This window comes from Panthera pardus, unplaced genomic scaffold (genome assembly GCF_024362965.1).
Source record: "Panthera pardus isolate Hobbes unplaced genomic scaffold, ASM2436296v1 HiC_scaffold_24, whole genome shotgun sequence".
In the NCBI taxonomy this organism is placed as follows: domain Eukaryota; kingdom Metazoa; phylum Chordata; class Mammalia; order Carnivora; family Felidae; genus Panthera; species Panthera pardus.
In genome coordinates, this window is record NW_026526810.1 from 137,965,971 (window position 1) to 137,989,212 (window position 23,242).

The 23,242-nt window shown below is 67.2% G+C and overlaps 1 protein-coding gene and 1 long non-coding RNA gene across 2 annotated transcripts; one reads left to right on the forward strand and one right to left on the reverse strand.

The window, feature by feature from the left end:
- Positions 1 to 3,820: 3,820 nt before the first annotated feature.
- LOC109257804 (uncharacterized) lies at positions 3,821 to 6,942 on the reverse strand. Its single transcript, XR_002076098.2, has 2 exons — positions 6,200 to 6,942; positions 3,821 to 4,880 (listed from the first exon to the last, which is right to left on the reverse strand). It is a non-coding gene; the product is annotated as an uncharacterized LOC109257804 (long non-coding RNA).
- Positions 5,381 to 22,852, forward strand: INF2 (inverted formin 2). Its single transcript, XM_053889913.1, is given in 29 exon segments — positions 5,381 to 5,614; positions 7,255 to 7,654; positions 9,187 to 9,302; positions 9,371 to 9,530; positions 9,866 to 9,899; positions 10,486 to 10,627; positions 11,327 to 11,468; positions 11,676 to 11,833; positions 11,835 to 12,040; positions 12,081 to 12,433; positions 12,985 to 13,130; positions 13,208 to 13,269; positions 13,700 to 13,802; positions 14,048 to 14,133; positions 14,468 to 14,568; positions 15,153 to 15,223; positions 15,297 to 15,323; positions 15,325 to 15,405; positions 15,496 to 15,566; positions 16,252 to 16,376; positions 16,739 to 16,899; positions 16,983 to 17,085; positions 17,269 to 17,431; positions 17,985 to 18,232; positions 18,235 to 18,539; positions 18,541 to 18,597; position 18,987; positions 19,036 to 19,092; positions 21,888 to 22,852. Coding segments are annotated over 28 exon segments (3,765 nt in total). The 5' UTR covers positions 5,381 to 5,527; the 3' UTR covers position 19,092; positions 21,888 to 22,852.
- Positions 22,853 to 23,242: the final 390 nt, after the last annotated feature.

Sequence of the window (23,242 nt, forward strand, 5' to 3'; positions counted from 1 at the left end):
TGCCCAGTGGGGGGCTGCATCTCAGCTCATGTCGGCCGCTGGTAGCCTGGCTGAGGAGGAGCAGGCGGGGGGCGCAGTGGATGGGTGGGCAGCTGGGCACGGTGCTTTCCGGCGCATTCCCGGGACTTACGGATGGTGCCTGTTGATCTGTCAGCAGGCCCAGGGGTTGGCATTGACCCGCGCATCCCCATTCGAGGACTGCGGCCAGAGCTCTGGGAGGTCCTGTGGCTGGTCCAAGGGACACAGCCAGCCAGCGGCGGAGCCTGATCCCAGCCAGAGCCTGAGCCGTCCTCTGCCCTCAGGGCCCTGGTAGTGCTGGGCGGCCCCTCCCCCCCCTCAACCCGCTGCTTTGTCCTCCCTGCTCCTGGGCAGGAAGCCTCCAGCTGGGACCGGGGACCGGCCAGGGGCAGGGACTGCCGGGGCAGGCAGTGGGCAGTCTTGAGCCATACCCCAACACCCCGAGGCCTCGGCAAGCACACACTGCAGGGCCCGAAGCCTGAAGTCTCTGGCCAGCCCTTTCCCTGGGCACCGAGTGTCCTCCCAGCCTGGGAGAGGCCTTTCCTGAGGACGGCGGGGAGACAGAGGAGGGACATGGGGTCTCCCGAAGGAGGCATCTCTGAGCTGCATCTGGTCTTGGGGGACAGAACCCAGGGAGGAGGGATTCTGGTGGCCTGAGGTCTTCCTGTGGCCCAGCAGAGCCCCTGCGGGCGGAGGCTGTGGCCAGGCGCGGGGCCTGCGGGCGGTCCAGCAGCCCCAGAGTCAAAGGCCACCCTGCCACGTGGGGGCCTCCGGTTCCTCACAGGCAACACAGGTCTGTACTTGTCACTGTCCTCCAGCGATCACTGTTGGAACTGGCTCAGCCACAGAAGGCAGCGGTGGCCGCCGCTGTCCTCCTCAGCCACCCATGCTGCCCTCCTGTGCTGAGGCAGGCGGGCGGCTCCCGCCCCTCACGCCTCCGGCCACCAGGCGCTGGACCAGACCCTTGGGAGTGTCAGAGGGGACCAGCCCCCTCCAGGGACTCCCACTGGGCCTGCCCTTCAAGCAGCTGGGGGAGTGGAGGCCTGGTGACAGCAGGAGGTGAGGGCAGACCCAGTCCCTGCCAGCTCCCAGCACAGGTGGAAGCGAAAGCTCTGCTTCCTGGCGTGGGTGCCTCCACCCCTTCCTGTCCTTCCCCACCCAGCAAGCCATCCGCTGGGGTCAGGGGGACACCCAGACCACCCCAGCCCAGTCCCAGAACCTCCTCCCAGGGAACAGGGGCAGGGGAGGGGCAGGGGAGGGGCAGGGGTGGGGCAGGGGCAGCATCAGCAGTACCCCCCTCCCTCCCGCCCCCGCACAGGCGTTTCCTGTTTGCCAAGTCCATCCCCCACACCAGGGCAGCCTTTTCTGTGGCTTCTTTCCTAACCCAGGAGGGTGGGACCCACGGAGGATGCAAACAGGCCCGGCCTGGGCTCTGTGTCTGACCTCACTCCCACCTGCCCCAGATCCTGGTGGCACAGTGCCTGGCCTCCCTGGTGACCTGAGCTGAGCCCTGTTCCCTCTGAGATTTGGGGCCTTTTCTGTCTTTCTAATTATGACAAAGACCACATTCACCCCAGATGCAACTTCTGTTAGCATTCAGGCGTGTGTCTTGTGTGATATGTTTTATGGTTGAAATCCTACACAGTACGGCTTGGTGTCCTACTTCCTGTCTCTGTTTTTAATTCAACACTGCTGTGAAGGTCTTGGCGCCCACCCGCCTGCAAGCCGCCCCTTCTGTCTTATTGCTGGATGCTCCGGCGGCCCGGCCGGCCTCCTCACACACAGCGGGGCATTCAAGGTGAGGGCTTGGGAGGCATGGATCTTGCACCCCGTGCTGGGACTGCAGGCAGCAGGGGGTTGGAGCATGAGACCATGGGGGGGGGGGGGGATGGAGGGGCACGGGCAGTGGGAGGACTCTGCCCCTTGGCCAAGGTCCTCTGCACTCTGCCTGCGGGTGGGCAGGTGATGGGTCGGCACTCTGCTGTTCCTCCTTCCCCAAGGCCCACCGTGCACTGGACCCTCACCGGGGATGAGCCCGAGGGCAGGTGACCCACCCAAGCCCCTTGGGGGCTTGCAGCCTGGTGGGTAAGGTCGTATGTGCCCGAGGCTTAGAAGGAACCAAGGTCTTGGAGGGAGGAGAATGGGATCAGCCTCAGGGGCTTCCCCAACCCTGCAGGGCCCCGGCTGCCCCTGGGCTCCGGGGGAATTGCCGCTGGAAACACAATCCAAGGGTTACCAGGCAGTGGAAAAATTCGGAGCTAAAAATACAGTGTGGCAGCCCCTGCCTCCAGTTCCGGAACCCCGCTCCTGCCGTTTTACCCGCCTTCCCCAAGGAAGGCAAGCTCGCTGTTTGCACCCCGCCCCCGCCCTCACTGGCTCTGGGCCCAGAAGCACCCCAGCCCTGGTGGGGATGTTGGCAGGGCCGCCCCTCTCACAGGTGCCCAAGTCCCCAGCCTGTGCCTTCCCTGGCCCTCACGGCCCGCCCAGGGCCCCCAGCCCCTCCTCCAGCCCTCGCAGGGATCAAGGAGCAGAAGGCCAAACCCCCTCCTCCAGGGCGCCGAACTCCGGCACTTAGTGCGGGCTTCCCCGCCGCCGCACGCTGCTGGAAGCCCCCTCCCGCCCCTGGGCCCACGCAGGGGCCTCCCGGCAGCCGTGCCCAGGACATGGCTTGGTGCCCGGTGCCCGCCTCAGGAGGCTCTCCCGCTCAGGCTCGGTTTCCCTATTTGCATAGCAGGGGCTGGTCTCTGAGGTCGGGGGGGGGGGGGGGGGCAGCTCTGACCCTGCCCCCGCCCCCACGCACACAGCTTGACAGACAGGCAGGGGCGGTGGCTTGCCGTGAGTCAGCACAGCTGCCCGGGCCTGTGGGCGCCGGGATGTAGGTGCGGGCAGAAAGGCAGATGGGTGTGCGAGGAGGGGCCAGGAGGACCGGCGTCCAGTCTCCTCCAGGTCCTCGAGTCAGCAGCGCGGGCCGTGAACGCGCGTGAGCCGTGGGCTGACCCAGGAGAGCTCGGAGGGAGACCCTGCCTTCGGGAGTCAGAGTCTGCAGGGGGAGGCGTGGCCCCGCCCCAGTGGGAACCCCACGTTATTGGTAGAAAAACTCGAACGCTGGAGAATCTCGGGCGACATCACACTCCTGCGGGAGCCCCAGCGCCTTCCTCTGCGGAGTCCCTCTGGTGCAGGGCTGGGGGGGGTGGGCACGGACTGCCTGGGGAGGGGGCACCTCCCAGCTGCCCTAGGTCCAGGGTAAGGCCTCAGCCCCCTCCGGGGGCTCGGGCCCTGGAGACCCTCGTGCTCTACGGCGGGCGGTGCTGGCTGCAAAAATTCTGCGAATGCAAATTCCTGCGCTGGCCCCGCCCCCGCGCGAGTGGGGGCCCCGAGAGCGCATTCCTGAGCGTGTGGCCCCGCCCCCGGCAGGCTGGCCACGCCCCGCCCGGCGGGCCCGAGTCTGGGAAGGTCCCTGCGACCCCGCCCTGTCTCGGCGCCGGGCCTGGCTGGGGGCCCGCCGCTCAGCCCACGAGTCGGGCAGGGCCGGACGCCCGGGGACGGCGTTACAACAGCCACAGCGCTCCCGGGCGCTCGCCCTGCCCACCAGGTCCAGCTTCTCCCCTGGCAGCCCCGCAGCAAGCGTCACTGTACAGATGGAGAACAGAGGGGCAGAGGGACTTCCCCGCGGCACACAGCCAGCGAGCGAGCCCAGGAGCCTGGCTTCTGGCTCCCAGCATGCTGCCTCCCACGCAGGTCCCCTCGCTGTCCTCCCGAATCCCTCTGGGGCTCGGGGCGGAAATGCTCAACCGCCATCCGGTTGGGAAAGAGCTGTTTATTCTGAGCCGCTTCAGGCAGCGAGTTGGTCACCGCTCGCATTTGTCAGACTCGAGGCAGGCGGGAGGGTGGGAGCACTTCGTATTTTAGTTCCATGTATATATGTTCGCTGTTAGTGTGGACGTACGTGTATAATGTATGCGTGCGGTGCATATTTTTTAAGCATTCATTTTTAAAAATTATTTTATTTAAAATTTTTATTGTATAATTATTTATTATTATTAAAATTATTTATTTAAGTAATTTCTACACACAATGTGGAGCTCGAACTCACCACCCTAACTGAAATCAAGAGTCAGAGGCTCCTCTGACTGAGCCAGCCAGGCGCCCCACATCTATACTTCTTATATATAATTGTTGCCATGTATGTGTAATATCATGTGCACACATATGAGGTATTCACGTAGTACATACACGTTACACGATATATGCTTACTGTGCATGTGTAATATTATGTGCATTAACGTACATGTGCAGCCTATGTACATAGTATAGAATACATGCGTTAATTATCACTATGTAGTACGTATAATATCTATGTGTATACGATGTATACGTGTAGTACATACATGGGCTCTGTAGCATGTATATGTTAATATGTGAAAGTGTTTTCTATGTATAGAAAGCTTCGTTGTAGGAAAAAGGGGGGCTCAGGGGCACCCGGGGGAGGGGCTGGGGGCCTGGGGAAGTGGGACAGCCCGCGTGATCGCTTGGGGAGTGCGCTCGGCTTTCTGGTTGGTCCTCAGGTGGGCGTGGCAACAAAAACTGTGGAAGCCGTCATCCAGCCCCGGCCATGTGGGACACTGTCCCAGGGTGGTTGTGCGTCAGAGATCGAGGTCCGACTTCCGGCAGGTCTGCTGTGGAGACAGCGGGCTTCCTCCTGGGCTGTGGCTGCAGTTTGTGGGTCGGGGTTCTGTCCTGGTGTCTGGCCGCCGTCCATCCGTGTATTCAGGAGCTCGTCCTGAAGGGCAGTTGAAACATTTCTAGGGAGTCATCCTCCACCCAGGACCTAAGCAGGTGGGCCCTGGATGAGGCCAGGCAGCCTGGTGGCATCACAGAGGGAGAAAAGTCATCCCTACCCACAGCTGAGCTCACTCTCCTAGTTGGACGCCCTCTCCATACTGGGCCACAGCCCGGTGCCTCGTGGGGCATGGCCAGCTTGTGAAACTCAGCTCCAGGGCACACAGCTCAGGATCCTTCGTGGACAGGCAGGTGGATGGGCCGGTCACCTGCTGCTGTGGTCCCACCCACCCCACCCCCACAGGCCAAGGGAGCCCCCACAGGTGGGGTCCCTTGGGGTGGAGAGCCCGTGGCTGCCAGGAGCCCGGTGGGGCGCTCTGGGCCACGCAGGCTGGCTCTGAGAGGCTGTTTTCTGCATCTAGGGACCTCTGGGGCTCTTGGCGGGGGAAGATACTTAGGATGCTGGAGGCCTGGCCTGGGAGAGGTCATGTTCCAGCCACTCAGCCTGTGCCAGGGAAACAGGGACTTGGGCCAGTGGGGCGGGGGTGGGGGCGGGGAAGGCAGGGTCAGTCCCCGGCTGCGTCTTTAGGCAGCAGCACCCGAGGTGCGTGGCAGCGTGTGCGAAGGCCCCTCTGCTGTGCTCTTCGTGGTGGTGGGAGCGGCCCCCTCCCCTGCCACCAGGAGGCCGCCCAGGAGGGACCAGAGCCACAGCCGGCAGCGGTCAGCAGGGATGAGAAGCCAGGAGAGTGTGAGGGGCGGCCCGCGGCAGGGCCTGGAATGGGTGGGCAGAGGCAGCCGGAAGGTCTTGCGCATCTGGGTGAGTGGACGGTGAGGGAGGGGGTAAGAGGGCCGGGCCTGAGGGAGCAGGTGGGCTGTGCGGTCACAGGGAGGGCTGTAAGGGCTCCTGGGGGACGGTGACCGCCACCCAGCCACCCCCCTGCAAGGACACCGCACCCACTCCCTCTCAGGATGCCCCCAGTAGGCTGATGCAGAAATTCAGGCGAGGAAAGGAGGCTCAGACAGCTCGAGTGGCCGGTGGGCCCAGAGCCGTTCCTCACCCCCCCGGCCCCCCCCGCTGGGGGACCCCAGGGGCCTGTCGGGCAGTCAGCCAGGCAGGAGGATAAGGGGCTCGGTGGGGGTCTGGACCCACTGCAAACAGGAGGGGCTGCTGAAAGGCCAGGCCAGCCATGCCAGTGGGGGGCGGGGGGGGCGCTCGGGAAGCACAAGGGACAATACCCAAGAGTCACCAAGGCAGAGGGGGCGGGAGGCCTCCAGCTGCACCACAGTGAGCACAGAGGGCCTGGAGCCAGGCCTGGGACAGGCCCCTGGGCTCTCGACCCCTCTCGGCCTGCATCTCCTACATATGACCTCAGATGGTCCGTGGGGTCTCCCCCCAACTTACCGGGTCCCGCAGCCCTGAGATCGAGGCCAGGCTGGACGGCCAGCCTCTCCCAGCCCCCCTCGGACCGGAGTCCAGTCTCACTCAGCCCTGCCCTTTCCAACGGGGGGGCGGTGGGCATGTGACCGTGCTTCTCTGGGTGCCTCCCCCGTTCCTGTCCCGTCAGGTGGGCGCGGTGGGGGGCTGGAGGGCTGTGGCATCCCCGGGCGCGAGGCGTGACGGTACTGCCGCGCTCTGGTCCTCGGGCTCCCTCTCGGCAGCCCCGTGCTGTCCTTCTCAGGCTCTAAATATAAAACCTGAGCCATACATGGTCGCGGAGAGCCTGGGCTGCCCCTGACTTTTGAGGCCGGTCCCCAGAGGCCGCGGTCCGGGACGGCGTCACCACCGAGGGGCCGGAGGAGGGGGGCTTGCCGGGGGTGGCGAGGGCGGAGGCACAGCCCGTCCTCTTTAGGGGAAAGGTGTGTGTGAGGGGACATCCGGTGCTCCGTCCACATTGGTTGGCAAACGCAGGGCCGCGGAAGCCAGGGCCTGGCAGGCTGCTTCCCCGCAGGGAGGGCCCGCGATTGGGGGAGCACCGGGCATGACCCTCCAGTCAGCCCCTTCCCCGGCACACGCCTGAGGCCTGGAATTGCCCCGCTGTCCCTATCTGACCCTGTCCACTGGGCAGGGGAAGTGCCCCGGGACAAGATAAGGGAGCCCCGGAGACGCCACTTTTGTTGCATCATCACCGCTGGGTCAGTGGTATTCCTGCCGGTGTAGCCGCCTCGACAGGGTGGGCGGGGCGGGGGGGGTGGGGGTGGCGCTGCTGTCAGCCCAGCCGCTGTGGCCAGGAGCGCCTGGCACGGAGGAAGCCCGGGGGTGGTGGCAGCTCAGACGGGACGAGGGTCTGCCCGCAGCATCCCCCCCCCCCCCGCCCCCGCAGGGCAAACCCAGCGGGCGGGTGGGGATACTGAGGCAGGGGACCCCCGCCCGCACCCGCCCTGGCCTCTCCCGCGGTGGGGCACCCGGGGGGCGGAGCTGGGCTCAGGACTCACGCCCCCCTCCCTCCGGCCCTGCAGTTCGGCAAGATGTCGGTGAAGGAGGGCGCGCAGCGCAAGTGGGCGGCGCTGAAAGAGAAGCTGGGGGCGCAGGACTCGGACCCCACGGAGGCCAACCTGGAGAGCGCCGACCCCGAGCTGTGCATCCGGCTGCTGCAGATGCCGTCCGTGGTCAACTACTCGGGGCTGCGCAAGCGTCTGGAGAGCAGCGACGGCGGCTGGATGGTGCAGTTCCTGGAGCAGAGTGGCCTGGACCTGCTGCTCGAGGCCCTGGCGCGCCTGTCCGGCCGCGGGGTGGCCCGCATCGCCGACGCCCTCCTGCAGCTCACCTGCATCAGCTGCGTGCGCGCCGTCCTGAACTCGCAGCGGGGCATCGAGTACATCCTCAGCAACCAGGCCTACGTGCGCCAGCTCTCCCTGGGTGAGCCGCGGGCTGCCGGGAGGCCAGGCCGGCACAGACGGCCAGCCCCTTGGTAACTCTGCGTGAGGCCCCAGGCCCTGGAGGGCGGCAGGAGGGCTGGGGTCGCAGGAGAGAGCTCGGCTGGGCAGGCAGGGAGGGCTTCCCGGAGGAGGAACCGGGTTCGCATCGGCCCCAGGTCCGGGACGTCCAGGTGACCTTGGAGCCCTGGTCCTCCACCACCGGCCACACCTGGCTGCCCGGTCTGTTCTGTGACCCTGCCCGGCCTTTCCGCCCAGCCCTGCGCTTGTTGGGGCCCCACCCTCTCCCCCCGGGCTCTGCCTACACCACTCCCACCACCCGCCACCCAGGTCCGGGCCCTGGCGGCTGGAGTCCCGCTTGCCTTCCACCTGGCTCCGAGCCCTTTGAGCCTAGCCGGAACCCCGGCCCTTGCCGATGGCCTCTTCCTCCACCTTCCCCCACGCCCCTGCCCCTGCCCATTCTGTGCCGTCTCCAACCACATGGGGCTTCACCTCCAGCTCAGGCTGCTCTCTGCCTTTGTGTGCCTGCTGATTCCTTAAGTTCTTTTTTTTATTTTTTTTAATGTTTATTGATTTTTGACAGGGAGAGAGAGAGAGAGCGAGCGAGCATGGGTGGGGGAGGGGCAGAGACAGAGGGAGACACAGAATCTGAAGCAGGCTCCGGGCTCTGAGCTGTCAGCACAGAGCCGGACGCGGGGCTCGAACCCACGAACCGCGAGATCATGACCCGAGCTGAAGTCGGACGCTTCACCGACTGAGCCACCCAGGCGCCCCTGACTCCTTAAGTTCTGACTCCCGCTCCCCTCCTCCAGGAAGTCTCCCAAGGCTGCGCCCAGGGTTAGTCTTCCACCCTTGAGAGCAACCTCAGGTGGCCCTTAGTGAGCAGGGATCACTGTGTGTCCCTTGCCTGCCAGGCTGTGCTGCTCCGTGGCAGCACCCGGGCCCCATGATGCTTGGGGCTCCAGGAGGGGCCAGTGACGGGTGAGTCGGCCCGTGGGGTGGGCCAGTGCCCGTGTGGGTGAACAAGCCACAGGCCACCTCGTTCCTGCCCTACCCAGCCTGGGCTTGGCTGTGCCCCCTGTGCCAGCTCGGGGGATAAGGTGGGAGGCAGGGGGCCACGAGGACGAGGGGGCATCCCAGGCTGTCAAGCACAGTCGGTACTGAGTTTGATGGAAGCATGGGCTCGGCCCAGGGCCATGTGCCAGCGTGGCCCTCGGCAGATCCAACAGGGACCCCTCTCAGAACTGAGGCCCAGTCCAAGTGGACCCCCGCCTGTGAGCCCGTGCCTGCGGGGTCTGCCTCTCTGGTCCTGGAGGCGGGTCTGGGCACCTGGGGAGGCCAGCCCGGGAGGTGGCCGGTGTGCCGGTGCAGGGCGCCCTCTGGTGTCCACCTGCGGAAGTGTGAGTTCAGCTCAGGCCCAGGTGGGGACCAGCCGCCAGGAGGGGAGAGGGGGAGCCGGGCCTGGGGTCCTGGGCCCCCGCTGAGACTCCCCCACAATCCCCCGCCCCTCGGCAGCTCTGGACACATCCAACGTGATGGTCAAGAAGCAGGTGTTTGAGCTGCTGGCTGCCTTGTGCATCTACTCGCCCGAAGGCCACATGCTGACCCTGGACGCCCTGGACCACTACAAGGTGAGCCTCGGGGGACCCTGGGGCCTCGGTGGGCCCGGGGCACGTGCTGACCCCTGCACGCCCTGCAGACCGTGTGCAGCCAACAGTACCGCTTCAGCGTCATCATGAATGAGCTCTCGGACAGCGACAACGTGCCCTATGTCGTCACCCTGCTCAGTGTGATCAATGCCATCATCCTGGGCCCCGAGGACCTCCGCACCCGCACCCAGCTGCGCGGGGAGTTCACCGGTAACCGCCCGCAGCCCGCCCCAGGACCCCAGAGGAAGGCTCTGGGAAGCCGGCCCCCACCTGCCCCCCTCGGGGGACTCGGGGCCTCTCGGTGTTGACGCCCATCCCCAGCTCCGGTCCTACCAGTTGTGGGATGACCCCTTAGGGGGTGCGACCACGTGTCCCTCCAGAGTGTTCCTGGTGCCTTAGGAATGGCACCACCTTCCGGGGGGTGGGAATAAGCCCAGGGGGAGACCAGAGGAGAGGCATCAGAGGTGCAAGCGACCGGGGTCGGGGTGGGGGGGGCCGGTGGCAGCAGCCTCTGAGGCCTGCTGACTCCTCCTGTCCCTTCCCAGGGCTGCAGCTGCTGGACATTCTGACACGTCTGCGGTGAGTCCCCTGCACCGTCCCCCAAAGCCAGGCTCGCCTTCCCCTGGGCCCCACACAGCACCTCCAGAGGGGCAGGAGAGGGCTTCTGCCGCTGGACCCAGGCCGGTTGACAACGCAGTGCGCCACGCTGCGGGGTCTCCCTGCCTGGGGCCTTGGAGCTGCCCCTGGAGGCTAGGGTTGCCTCATGCAGTGCAGGACCCCTAGCTGAATAGGAGGGCTCCTTCCGTGTAAGTATATCCCAGATGTCGTATAGGATATACTTATGCCAAAGGTTACTGGTCGTTTATCTGAAATTCAAACTTATTTGGGTGCCGGGGAATCCACGTAGCAGAGAACCCCCATCCTGGGCCTTCTCAGGACCACTCTCCTGGGTGGGACCCCAGCCCCGGGGATGCCAGCTGGGGAGTGCGGAGCCAGGGGGAGGAGCCTGGGCCTGTGGCTCTGCTGCTGAGCTGGCCTCAGGCTGAGGTTTGGCCACATGCGAAGCGTGGGCCACGCTGAGGGTCGTCCGTGCGTCTGTCCAGGGTCGGGGGAGGCTGGGGGGTGGGGGGCAGCGGCCTCAGCCCATCCGGCCCCCTTGCCCCAGGGATCTGGAGGACGCCGACCTGCTGATCCAGTTGGAGGCCTTCGAGGAGGCTAAGGCCGAGGATGCGGAGGAGCTTCTGCGCATCTGCGGCGGCGTGGACATGAACAACCATCAGGAAGTCTTCACTTCTGTGTTCCACAAGGTGACGACCCCCCGGGACTGTGGCCTGGGCGCCGGGGCTCGGACACGGCTGCCTTCCCGGCCCTGGTAGGCCCCACCCCCAGCGGAGCCGTGGGCCAGATGTGGAGATGCGAGGGAGCAGTGAGGGGTCAGGGGGCTGGAGAGGGGAGAGCCTGGCGCCTGGCGGTAGGTCCGGGCTGTCATAGGCACAGAGCCAGGGCCCCAGGACCCAGGAGGACAGCATCACAAAGGCCTGGGCTGCCCAGAGGGAGCTGGACTGTCCTGGGCCCCAGCTGGCTGGCTACCGCCAAATGGCCCGAGGGGCCCCAGGACCAGCAAGAGGCCAGGAGGCTGATCTCTGGTCTAGCTCAGGCCCTCCCTGTCTGGGACCTTCTGTCCTTCAAAGAACCCGTGGCTCTCATCCAGGCGCGAGCGTCCCCAGGGGGCATCCAGAAACATCCAGAGACATGAGGGTTGCCACACTGGGGCAGAGGGCACTATCGGCTTCACGGGGGCCGGGACCAGCATCCCACAATGCACAAGGAAGCCCCCGCACGGAGAGCGGCCTCACCCCGAATGTCACCGGTGCGACGGTCAGGGAACCGTGAACCCAGCTCATCACCCGGGCCCTGCAAGCCGTAGAGTGCTGAGGGGGTGGACGTTCCCGGCAAGCTGAGGTGCTCCCGCTGACCCAGCCTCCGCCCCCCCCCCTGCCCCCCAGGTGAGCTGCTCCCCGGCGTCTGCCCAGCTGCTGTCCGTGCTGCAGGGCCTGCTGTACCTGGAGCCCACCCTGCCCTCCAGCCAGCTGCTCTGGGAGGCTCTGGAGAACCTGGTGAACCGGGCCGTGCTCCTGGCCAGTGACGGTGAGCAGGTGGGGCCCAGCGGGCACGGTGCCCACAGCCCTCACCCACCTCCCGCCCTGACCCCTCACCCGATGCACGGCCAGCAGGGTCTCAGACCACTGCCGGAGGGTAGCCGCCCCCTGCCTGAGGGCAGTGGCCACGCCTGTCCCACCTCCCCCTACCCACCTCCTCTGGCCCTCGGCCCTGACCCCGGCACCCCCTCCCCAGTCCAGGAATGCACCCTGGAGGAGATGATGGAGCGGCTTCTGTCCGTCAAGGGGCGGCCACGCCCCAGCACCCTGACCAAGGCCCACAAGAGTGTCCAGGCTGACCTAGGCCAGGGTCGGAGGGGCAGCGTGCCCCAAAACAGTGGCGCCCCCAAGGCGGGGGGTGGGGGGCCCGAGGCCCGAGGCGGACCTCAGCAGCCTGCACGCTGTCGAGGACCTGGTTGCTCCGCAGCTGAAGGCCCCAGCCCCCCCACCTGCACCTCCACTCCCTGGTCCCACCACGGGGCCCCCTCCCCCGCCCCCCCCACCTCCTCCTCCCCCCCCTCCCCCACTGCCAGGCCTGGGAGCCCCAGCGCCCCCACCCGCACCCCCACTCCCTGGCTCCACCGCCGGGCCCCCTCCTCCTCCCCCCCCCTCCCCCACTGCCAGGCCTGGGGGCCCCACCCCCCCCACCCCCTCCACCACCCCCCCTGCCTGTCTCTGGCGGGGCCTTACCTCCTCCACCTCCACCGCTCCCGGGCACGGGGTGCCCGCCCCCACCCCCGCCGCCTGGCCTGGACGGGGGGCCCCCTCCACCCCCACCCCTGCCGGGTACCTCTGGCCCCTCTGCGGCGGGTGGCGTGGAGGAGGTCATCGTGGCCCACGTGGGCCCCAGCCTGGGCTCCTCCGCCTGGGTCCCAAGCCACCGGTGCGTGCACGCTCCCACTGTGCGCATGAAGAAACTCAACTGGCAGAAGCTGCCGTCCAATGTGGCCCAAGGTGAGCCCCCGCCCAGCTCTGATGCGGCGCGAGGTGAGGGCCCCCCAGGCTCCGTGAGTGGCTTCCTGCCCGAGCGGGGGTGCCGGGCCCTGCTGGCCTGCGATACCGACTGGTAGTATATGTGCTCACACCTGGGCCCCTGTGTCTCCCCCGCCCCCCCCCCCCCCCCCAAGTGTGGGCCAGGGCCATTTGATCTCTGCTCTGGACTCAGCTCCTGGGAGGTCTGGGCAGGGCGGGGCGGGAACGGGTCACAGGTCACCTGTGGAGGGCCTCTCTTCCCACGCGCACCCTCGCAAGCCGATGGGTGGCTCCGATGCCACAGCCCCACAGCGCCCAGGCCCCTGGGTGCCAATGCCCAGAGAAGGTCAAGGCCGGGGCCTCCTGCCAGCCGGGTCACGGGCACGTATGCGTCCGCATGCATACGGTGTGACAGCAACGGGGCGGCGGGGTGGGGGGGCCTCCCCTCCCCGCCCCTCCCCGCCCCTCCCCCTCCGTCCGTCAAGCCGCTGGGTGGGTGGGCGCAAACCCGACCGGGGGCCCCTCCTCCACAGAGCACAGTTCCATGTGGGCCTCGCTGAGCAGCCTGGGGGCCGAGGTCGTGGAGCCGGACTTCTCCAGCATCGAGCGGCTCTTCTGCTTCCCCGAGGCCAAGCCCAAGGAGCAAGTGGCAGCCCCGGCCAGGAAGGAGCCCAAGGAGGTGGGGCCGGGCTGGGGCTCAGCCAGGGGCCTCTGCTGCTCCCCGGGCACCAACACCAGGGCGGGGGTGTTTTCCAGATCACTTTCCTGGACTCCAAGAAGAGCCTGAACCTCAACATCTTCCTGAAGCAGTTTCGATGGTGAGCGGCACGGGCGTCACGGCCTCGCCCCTGCCCCGCCCCCTCGCCCGCACCTCCCGCTGGGCTCTGCGGCGCCCTCTGCAGGCCGCTCTGGGAACTGCACGTTCCGTCCTCGAGACCCAGACATCCGCGGGGAACCCCTCTGGTGGCTCCGGCTACGGAGCTCCCCGGGGTGCCTGAGCCAGACGGCCCCTGTCGCGAGCAGCCCCCTGGAAGGGGGAGGCGGAGGGTGCTCTGGCAGACAAGGAGTGTGGTAGTCGGCCCCAGGCCTCCTTACTGTGCAGCTGAGGCAGGTGGTTTGCCTTCTCTGTGCCCCGGGTGTGACCAGCGGAGATGTCACAGGCCGAGGGCAGTCCCCGACTGGCAGGGTCCCCAGGAGCCCACATGAGGCCCCTCTCCTCCCATCCCAACCACCCCCTCTCACCTGCAGCTCCAACGAGGACGTCACTGCGATGATCCGGGCTGGGGACACCACGAAATTTGACGTGGAGGTCCTCAAGCAACTCCTCAAGCTCCTCCCTGAGAAGCACGAGGTGAGTCAAGGAAAGAGACTTGCTAGTCCTGCCGGGGGCGGGGTGGGGGCAGCACGGGGGGGGGGGGTGGGGGGGGGGTGGGGGGGGGTGGGGGGGGGGCGGGCTCCCGGCTCGCAGAGTGTGCCGGATGGGAGGGGCGCCAGCGTGAGCGGCCCGGTGAGCGGGTCCACACAGGTGCAGGCAGGGCAGGGGGCTTCCTGGGAGGGCCGGGATCCGGAACCCCAGGAGTGGTCTCCTGTCTGCAGGTTGAAAACCTGCGCGCATTCTCGGAGGATCGGACCAAGCTGGCCAACGCCGACCAGTTCTACCTCCTCCTGCTGGGCATTCCCTGGTGAGCGAGTGGGGGAGGGGGAGAGGGGAGGGGAGAGGGGCTGTGCAGGCCGTTCCCTCAGGACTCCGTGAGGAGCGCCACACGGGTCACTCGTGCAGCCGCCCGCTCTGAGAGCCAGGGGTGCCCCGCAGGGAGGCGGCCGCCCTCCGGTGCAGCAGAGCTGGTCCAAAGTGCCATCCCTGGGCCCTGCCCCAGTCCTGCTGAGGCCCAGGAGCGCGTGTTGGAGCGCCAGGCCGTGGGACCCCTCCCCGAGCTCTGTGCCTCAGCCCCCGGCCGCTGCCCACCCGCAGGTGGGGGGCCCCGTCCCTGATCTCCCGCTCTGTCCCCAGCTCAGCTACCAGCTGCGGGTGGAGTGCATGTTGCTGTGTGAGGGCACGGCCGTCGTGCTGGACGTGGTGCAGCCCAAGGCCCAGCTGGTGCTGGCCGCCTGCGACAGTGAGTGGGGGCGGGGCGCTCGGCACCAGGAGAGGGAGCGGTCGCCCGCCAGAGACGCACGCAGTCGTGCGCACAGACACAGGCACGCGTGCGTTTGCGGGTACACACGTATGTGTTTATGTATACACGCACGCACACGTGCAGAGGCACACACGGTGTGCAGAGACTCGCCGCGTTCTCCAGATGAGGGGGTCAGCGGGAATACACCACAGCCACAGGGCAGAGACACGCGCGGTGGCCCCCCACTCCCTTCTTGGCCACGGGGCCAGAAGGGCCACCCTCCCCGACGCCCCAAGGGACAGTTAGCCGAGAACCAGGGAGGTCACAGCTACAACCTTCTAGAAGGGTTCCTCTAGAACCTCATCCACAGAAGGGGGCAGGGGTCATCTGCCCCAGGGTCGTGAGGGTTCAGTGAGTGTCAACGCTGGCAGACCTGCTCCCCGAGTCCCTGAGGCCGTCCGCGCTGGGACTGCAGCCCGGGAGGGAGCGTGGGGGAGGGGAACCGAGGGGGTGCTGCCCCCACGCCGCAGCCTCAGACGCCTCGCAGCACCCGCCCCTCCCTCTGCCCTGGCGCCCTCCCGCAGGCCTGCTCACCAGCCACCAGCTGCCCGTCTTCTGCCAGCTGATCCTGAAGATAGGAAACTTCCTCAACTATGTAAGTGCGCCGCGCCCCCGGCCGCACCCCCAGCCCCAGGAGGCAGGACGCTCACTCCCCCCAACCCCCGTAGGGCAGCCACACGGGGGACGCCGACGGCTTTCAAGATCAGCACGCTGCTGAAGCTCACGGAGACCAAGTCCCAGCAGAGCCGCGTGACGCTGCTGCACCACGTGCTGGAGGTGTGCCCGCGGGGCGGCCCCTGGGGCCCCGGGCATCCCCGGGGCCCGGGCGGGGCCACGGCGGCGCTCACCGGACACGTTCTGTTGCAGGAGGTGGAGAAGAACCACCCAGACCTCCTGCAGCTTCCGAGGGACCTGGAGCGGCCCTCCCAGGCAGCGGGGTACGTGCCCCCCACCCGCCTCGCCCACGCCGGGACCCCCACCCCTGGTCCTGACCAGTAAGGCGGCCGGACCAGGCCGGGCCCCCAGATGCCCGTGGGACCCTCGCTTTCGGCCTGGGATAGGACCTCGGGTCCATCATGGCCTGATGGCCTGTCCCCAGATGATTTACGGAAGGAAGCTGAGGCCACGAAAGGGAGGGTAGTGACCTGGTCGTGGGCATACCAGGGGCTAGTGCGACACCACCCTTCATAAGGTTGACCCTCACAGCAGCCCCGTGAGCAAGGCCCATTGCACAGATGGCAAAAACCGAGGCCCGGGGAAGTGGGGCTGCATCCACGTGGGTCACTCGGCCCAGAGGGGCAGCCCTGGGGAGCGTGGCCCGGGCCTTCCAACACCAGGCACACGCTGCTATGGGAGGTCGTCAGGTCCCAGAGCTGCAGAACCTTTCTCGGAGGGTCACACTAGGAGGATGGGCCGAGGCTTTGGGGTCGCTGTCCTGACACATCCCCCCAGCACCGCTTGGTCCTTCCCAGAGCCCTGACGTGCTTCCAGAAGCCTTGTGGGCTTACGCGGTGAGGGGCCCCCAGTGACCCCGCGGGCGTGCAGGGTGAGGCCCCCCACCGACTCCACGAGACTGGACCTCAGCTGTCACCTGACCCCAGCGCACTCTCGCGTACTTTTCAGGATCAACCTTGAGCTCATCCGCTCGGAGTCCAGCACCAACCTGAAGAAGCTTCTGGAAATGGAGAGGAAGGTGTCCTCCTGCATCCCTGAGGTGCAGGAGCAGTACGCCCAGCGCCTCCAGGCGAGCGGAGGCTGGGCTCGGGGGAGCAGTGGCCCGGTGGTGTCCAGGGGCGGGCCCCTCCAGCCAGTGGGCCAGTCAGTCCGGGGAGGGTGGAACGGGCAGGGCCGGGTGAGTGTGGGGGGAGGACGGGGCCAGGGCGAGGGGCCCCGCGGCAGGGCGGCGCTGCTGTCCCTGGTCCCGAGGCAGCTCCTTTCCCCGGGGGCCGCGGTACCCAGTTGTCTGGTCCCACTGAGAAACCACTGCCCGTGGGGGCCTGTGCCGGCGGCCATCACCCCTCCGGGCTGTGTCCCTGTGACGGCAGGTGCGCCCCCACCCCCCAAGGGGTCCTCCCAGGGCCGTGACCGTGTGCCCACGCCCCCAGGCCAGCATCGAGGCCTCCCGGGGCGCTGGACGAGGTGTTCCAGGCCATCGAGCAGAAGATGCTGCAGCTGGCCAGCTACCTGTGTGAGGACGCTCAGCAGCTCTCCCTGGAAGACACGTTCAGCACCATGAAGACCTTCGGAACCTCTTCCTCCGCGCCTCTGAAGGTGGGCCCGCAGCCCCTTGCGGACCTCAGGCGGGACGGCTGCCGAGGGCTGGGGTCACGGGGCTCCGTGTCGGTCCCGCGCAGGACAACAAGGACCGGAAGGAGCAGGCGGCCAAGGCGGAGAGGAGGAAGCAGCAGCTGGCCGAGGAGGAGGCGTGCAGGCCGCGGGGCGAGGATGGGAAGCCCGGTGAGGCCAGGCGCCGGCCGGGGGCCCGGGGAGCCCCCGCGGTGGCCGCGCCTGCATCTGGCCCACGCTCCTCCCTGCCCTGGAGACCCGGCGGCACCTCCCACGCCTCCAGGCTCCAGGTCCCCTGGGCGGGCTCGGGGGGCCCCACAAGCCGCGTCTCTGAGGGTCCCTGGGGCTTCTCAGTCAGGAGGGGAGTCGGGAAGCAGGAGGACGTGTGTGTCATCGATGCCCTGCTGGCCGACATCAGGAAGGGTTTCCAGCTGCGCAAGACGGCCCGTGGCCGAGGGGACGCGGAGGGGGGGCAGCAAGGCGGCTGCCGGAGACCCCCTGAGGGACAAGGCGCCTGGTGAGACCCTCTCCCACCTCCTCATCGCCATTTCCGGCCCTCCTCGCTGCCCGGAGCCTCCCCTCCTGCAGGAAGCCCTCATCTCCCTTGCCGTGGGAGGTGGAGCCAGAGGAGCGGCTCACCCTTCTGGTGCTGGGGTGTCTCTGCCACGACAGAGAGCTCCCCGCGGGTGTGACAGCCCCCAGGCGGGCGGGAGAGATGGGCCAGCGGGCCTTTGACATCCATCCCTGGGGCTCAGGGGTGCTGAGGGGGGCGGGGCGGGGCGGGGGCGCTGCACTCCATTCTGCGTGGCTGCCACAGGGGCTGAGGGACAGGGGTGAAGTAGGCCCACACCCCGGGGCGGACAGTGGATGCCGAGGGCTGTTCTCCGGGAACCCCCACCTGGAGGCGCCAGGGACGCCTCCTGGGGCAGCGGGTGCTGCGGAACGGGGACGTTACGCTAGAAGCAGATACGGAGGGAGGCCCCCCGCTCCAGCACACCCTAAGTGGGGGCGCCGTCGGGCTGGCCTGGAGTTGGGCCCCACCCTCAGCTTGCCCCGTCCTGTGTCCACAGTGGCCACCAGAGACCCTGCAGGAGACACCAAGCCCACCCCACCTCTGAGCCCCACGGCAGGGACCGCGTGGATGCCACGGCCCGCGGCCCGCAGCCCACTGCTGACCCATCGGAGGAGGAGGGGCCCGGGCCCCTGGAGAGGCGTTCTTCCTGGTACAACCGACGCCAGCGATTTCCTGGCCGCAGAGGACCCCCCAGGCCCCCCAGCCCTCTGCGGGGGGCCTGGCCGGTGGTGCTGGGAGGGGCTCAGGCCTAAAGCCTCTCAGGCTCTCTGGTGACAAGCCCCCTGGGGCCACGGGGTCGAGCCAAGATGCTGAAGACCCCGCAGGCCCTCGTGACGCCTGCCTGGCCGAGGCCGACAGCACCGTCCGCAGGCCGGAGGCTACAGGCACGCGTGGCCACGGTGCCACAGGCCCCGGCGTGGCTGGGGACGGGGACGGGGACCAGGAGGACACAGCCCCGGATTCTGCACTGGACACGTCCTTGGACAGATCCTTCTCGGAGGACGCAGCGATGGATTCCTCAGGGTCTGGCACCCTCCCCAGGACCCGGGGAGCGAGCCTCGAAGGGGACGGGCAAGCGAAGGAAGAAGCGCCCCTCGAGGAACCAGGAGGTAACTTGGGGCTCCCCTCCCATCATCCTTTGTGCCCCGGAAGCAGGGCACCTGGGCGGGCAGGTCACACAGGGCCTGGGGGCACTGGCACGGGGTCAGAGCTCATCCGTCCCACGCCAGAGCCCTGAGTCTCTCTCTGCAGCGGGCGAGTGGCCCTCTTCCCCCCCCACCCCCCCCCAGAGCGTCCCCACGGCCTGGGGAAGGATGGCCACGGCCCCACCTTCCGCGGGCGGGAAGGGCAACTGTGGGGCCGCTGCCGAGTGGCCGTGCCCCTGGCCCACTGGCAACCACTTCTCGCGACCTCAGGCAGGGAGTGGCAGGTGGGGCCGTCAGCCAGGGGCCGCCTGAGGCCCGGCCGTGTTTGGCTCGGCGTCCAGCTCCCAGCTCAGGGTGGGTCAGGAATAAGCCGTTGAGTGCGTTTCTCTTATTTGGAAGCAGAGGTTGCCCCTGACTCTGACGATAATAAAACAAAAAGACTCTGTGTGATTCAGTGAGGTACGTACCCCGCCTGGTGCCTGCACTAACGGTGAGCAGAGGCGGGGCCTGGGCCCTGCCGCTCCTTGACGCTAACCCGCTCCCTGCAGCCCCCCGCCCCCCCCCCGGGCCTGACAGCAAGCCCCCCTGCCTCCTCTGCCGCTGGTGGTGGGACCTGCCAGCCCTCCGCCTCGCCCCCCCTCTCGGGAAGGGCGGGAGCCATGCCTCGCTTAGCTGGTGTCCCCGCTGCGGCCGGGTGCGACCTCAGAGCTGTGCGCCCAGCAGAGGGGCCTCAAGAGGGCGGGGTGGACGAGACCAAGTCGGGTGCCCTCCGGGGAGCAGGGCCGCTGGGTCCCTGTCCCGACCAGCCTAGCTGACCATGGGGTTTACTGACTCCCAGCCTCCGGGTGAGGACCCTCCACAGGGCACACCCCAGCCTCCTCCGGCCCTGGTCCGGCCACACGTCCTCCTGGGGGGCAGTGAGTGACGGGCCCTCTCCAGGGAGCGGGCGGGCCTCCCCTCCCTGGCCAGGTCCTGGAAGCCATGAATGGGTCGATAGGCACCTCCTGGGTCGACAGCACCAGGACCCCCGGGTACGGGCAGGACCGTCCGTGTCTCTGATGTGGCCCAGCAGGCTCACAGATGCAGACGGACAGGCCTGGGGTCCCCCGCTGCGCTCTGGACTGTGTCAGTGGGTGCCGGTCTTGTGTGCCACGATAGGGGGGGGGCCGTCTGGGTTCTCCCCACACCTGTAGCCTTGCTGGGCCGGCTCGGCTCCCAGCTCCGGGGCTTAGGCCTCAGCTGGCGCCCAGAGGAAGCAAGGGCAGGAGTGAAGTCAGGGGCTCCCGTCTTTACGGTTTATCCTCACTGTCGGGGACAGCCTTCCGCCTGTCTCCTCCCAGGGTTACTTTCTGAGCTGGGCTGGCGTGTCCTTTACGAGCCGGGTCCGCCCCCGCTGCCGGCCCCAGGTGTAGGGGACAAGTGGGCCGTGTGGGCCGTGGGTTGGGGGCCTGCGGCCACATGTGCCCACTGCCCAGTGAAAGGCCAGGGTGCTCCCTCTGCTGCCACACAGCCCTCCACAGGTCCCCCCGTCCCCGGGGGGGGGGGGGGGCGGGGACAGGAGGCAGGAATCCCAGCCTCCTCATCTCCTCGAGATTTTATTTGCAAAAACGTCAACCCGACAGGAAGTTTGCAAGATCATAATGAACACCGCCCACCCTTCACCCCGAAATGGCAAAATCTTGCAAAAAATAGCAAAGTTATCAGCATTTGCTGCCAACTTTGAGCATTGCTCTCAACTTTATGAAACAATTTGAAAGTTCTAGACTTTCAAACGCTTGGCCCCTGAACCTGACCTCAGGGGTCTCCTGAGAGCAAGGCTCTTCTCCCCACCCCCCCACCCCCCCCAGGACGAGTCAGGGTCTGTCCTGTGCAGCCCCAGGCAGGTGTCCCCAGGCAGGCCTGTCACACTGTTCACAGTTATTTGGACTTTTTGGAAATGAGGTCCTACCCAGGACCAGGCATCCAGCCTCGGTCTGTCTTGTGTGGCTCTGGGATTGTGGTTGTGGAAGACACCTTCACTCCAGGTGTTTCCCCTTGCCCCCAGCCCACCTGGTTCCCGATGGTGTTTGGGCAGGAATTCTGCACACGGGACGTGGGTCCCCACGCCGACCCCCAGCACCCCAGGAGAGCTCGGGGCCATTTGCCCTGTGGTCAGTGACCTTCACATCAATTATCTGGTTAAGGTGGTGATTTTGAGAGACCCCTGCTGTGCGGTGCCCGGGGCGCCCCCCGCCCCTGGCCCTGTGTCCTGGCACCCCGCAGTGGGGCTGGGATAGAAACCATGCTCTGAATGACTTTTTTCTTAAGATTTTTTTTTTAACTTTTTAATGTTTATTTTTGAGAGAGAGAGAGAGAGCGTGAGCGACTGGGGGAGGGGCAGAGAGAGAGGGAGACCCAGAATCCGAAGCAGGCGCCCGGCTCCGAGCTGTCGGCACAGAGCCCGGTGTGGGGCTCGAACCCACGAGCTGTCAGAGCGTGACCTGAGCTGAAGTCGGGCCCTTAACCGGCTGAGCCGCCCGGGCGCCCCTTTCTTGAGATTATTTTTTTAATGTTTATTATTGAGCCAGAGAGAGAGAGAGAGCGCTCGCGTGCGTGCATGGGAGAGGAGCAGAGGGAGAGAGGGAGAGAGGATCCCAAGCAGGCTCTGAGCTGTCATAACAGATCATGACCTGAGCCCAAATCAACAGTCGGACTCCTGAGCCGCCCAGGCGCTCCACTTTGAATGACTTCCGACCTTTCTGCCCCGTCTCAGACGCTTGGGGGCCTGGGACAGGCCTGGCTCTGGTGTGGCCGGGGTGGGGGGAGGGGAGTCGGGCAGGGTGCCACGAGAGGGCCCCTGGACCAGAGGGCTTTAGTGGGCCGGGGACCTTGCAGGGCCAGTTGGGGGGGCATGCAGGTGGCAGGAACTGTCCAGGTGGGGACAGCGTAAGGGAGCAGGAGGGACACCGCTGGGGAAGCGCCGGGAGAGACAGCGGTGCCGGGGATCGGTGAGGGCCGACCGTGTGCTACGGGCCCAGATCCGGCCTGGACGGGTGGGCAGGAACCAGCTGGCTGGGGGGCATCCCAGCATCTTGCACCCGGAAGAGTCCTGCTGTGCAGGGGCGAGGGCCCAGGGTCAGAGCGGACCCAGAGACAGTAGGCCCACCGGGCAGTGGTGATGGGACAGCAGGAGCCTGGGGACCCCGACGCAGGTGCCTCGGCGCTGTCCCCCGGCAGGTCTGCTCCTAATGATGCTTTCCTCTCGCCCCCCACAGGCCTCGGCCGTAAGCCCAAAGCCAAGTGAGCGTGCCCGCTGCCGGCCTCCACACAGCCGTGGGCCGCCGGACGTGTGGTTGAGCGGGGCTCCTCCGGGGCCAGGCTGGGACTGGGCCCCTGGGAAACCAAAACTCTGTGCCTTACCCTCCGGGGCCGTGGGCCTCCCGGAGCTTCCTGGGGCTGTTCTGGCCGAGACCCCAGCAGGCACCGGAGCCCAGCCCCCCGCACGCCCCAGCTCCCTCGTGGTCTGCTTGCCGAATGCCGATGCCCACGCCGGCGCCCGCATGCTCCCCAGCACCCGCCCGCAGGGGTGAGGGGCAGTGGCTGTGTCCCCAGGGCACCTTGAAGCTTGCGCCCTGCCCTCCGGCCACCTGGTGCCCAGATGCTTCTGGAGACAGGCCCTGGCGGACCTCTCCCTGCAGAGCCGTGGGAGCCCCTGCCCCCGCCCGCTGCCTCCTTACCGAGCCTCGGTCCCCCGCTCCCCGCTCTGCCCCACAACCTGCTTCGCCAGGCCGGAGCAGAGAGTGTTTTTTCACTGAGATAGGGTTGTTCATGCATTCCTGCTGTCCTGCGGTAGCTGAGTTGGGTACAGGTGGGTGGGAGGACCCTGGGGCCTCGGGTAGGGGCAGGCTGGCCAGCATTGTCACAGATACGCCATGGTGCCCCTACTCGGCAGACAGGATCCACACCGGGCACACCCAGCCCTGGGGGTGGGAGGGCATCTGTTCTCGCCGCCCCCGCCAAGCCCTCGCCACCCTGTCGACAGAGTGACCCAGCCTGCAGCCGCCGCTGCCTCCGGCGGGGTCAGGCACGCCCCCCGCCGGCTGAGAGGAGACCAGGGCCCACCCCGGGAGGGCCAGCCTGCCCGCGCCCCCACACCCGCCCCAGGTGTGCCCTGCCACCCAGGCTGGCATCTGGAGAGCCTCAGACCAATAAACAATAAAGAGCAGAGCCAGCCCATCGAGGGCCACGTGGTTTCAAGAAGCTGCGGGCGAACGTGCAGGGGCTGGACGGTGCCCGGAGGGGTCTGCCCTCCAGCAGCTGTGATGCGCTGGGGGGAGGGGGGCGCGGGCGGGCCAGCGCCCACAGGGCACCCAGAGTGGCCCGAGCAGACGGTAAACACCACTGAGGGCGGGTGAGGCGAGCAGGGCTCTTGGGGGCAGAATTCATGTACACATGGCTCACCCGCTGTGGGTGTGTAATTCAGTGACTTTTCAGCAGATGCACGAGACGTTCAAGCACCAAGATCCTATTCTAGAATATTCCACCATCCTCCAAAAGTTCTCTTAGCGCTCACTCCGCATCCCCCCTCTCCCAGCCCCCAAATCTGCTTTCTGTCTCGTGGATTTGCTTT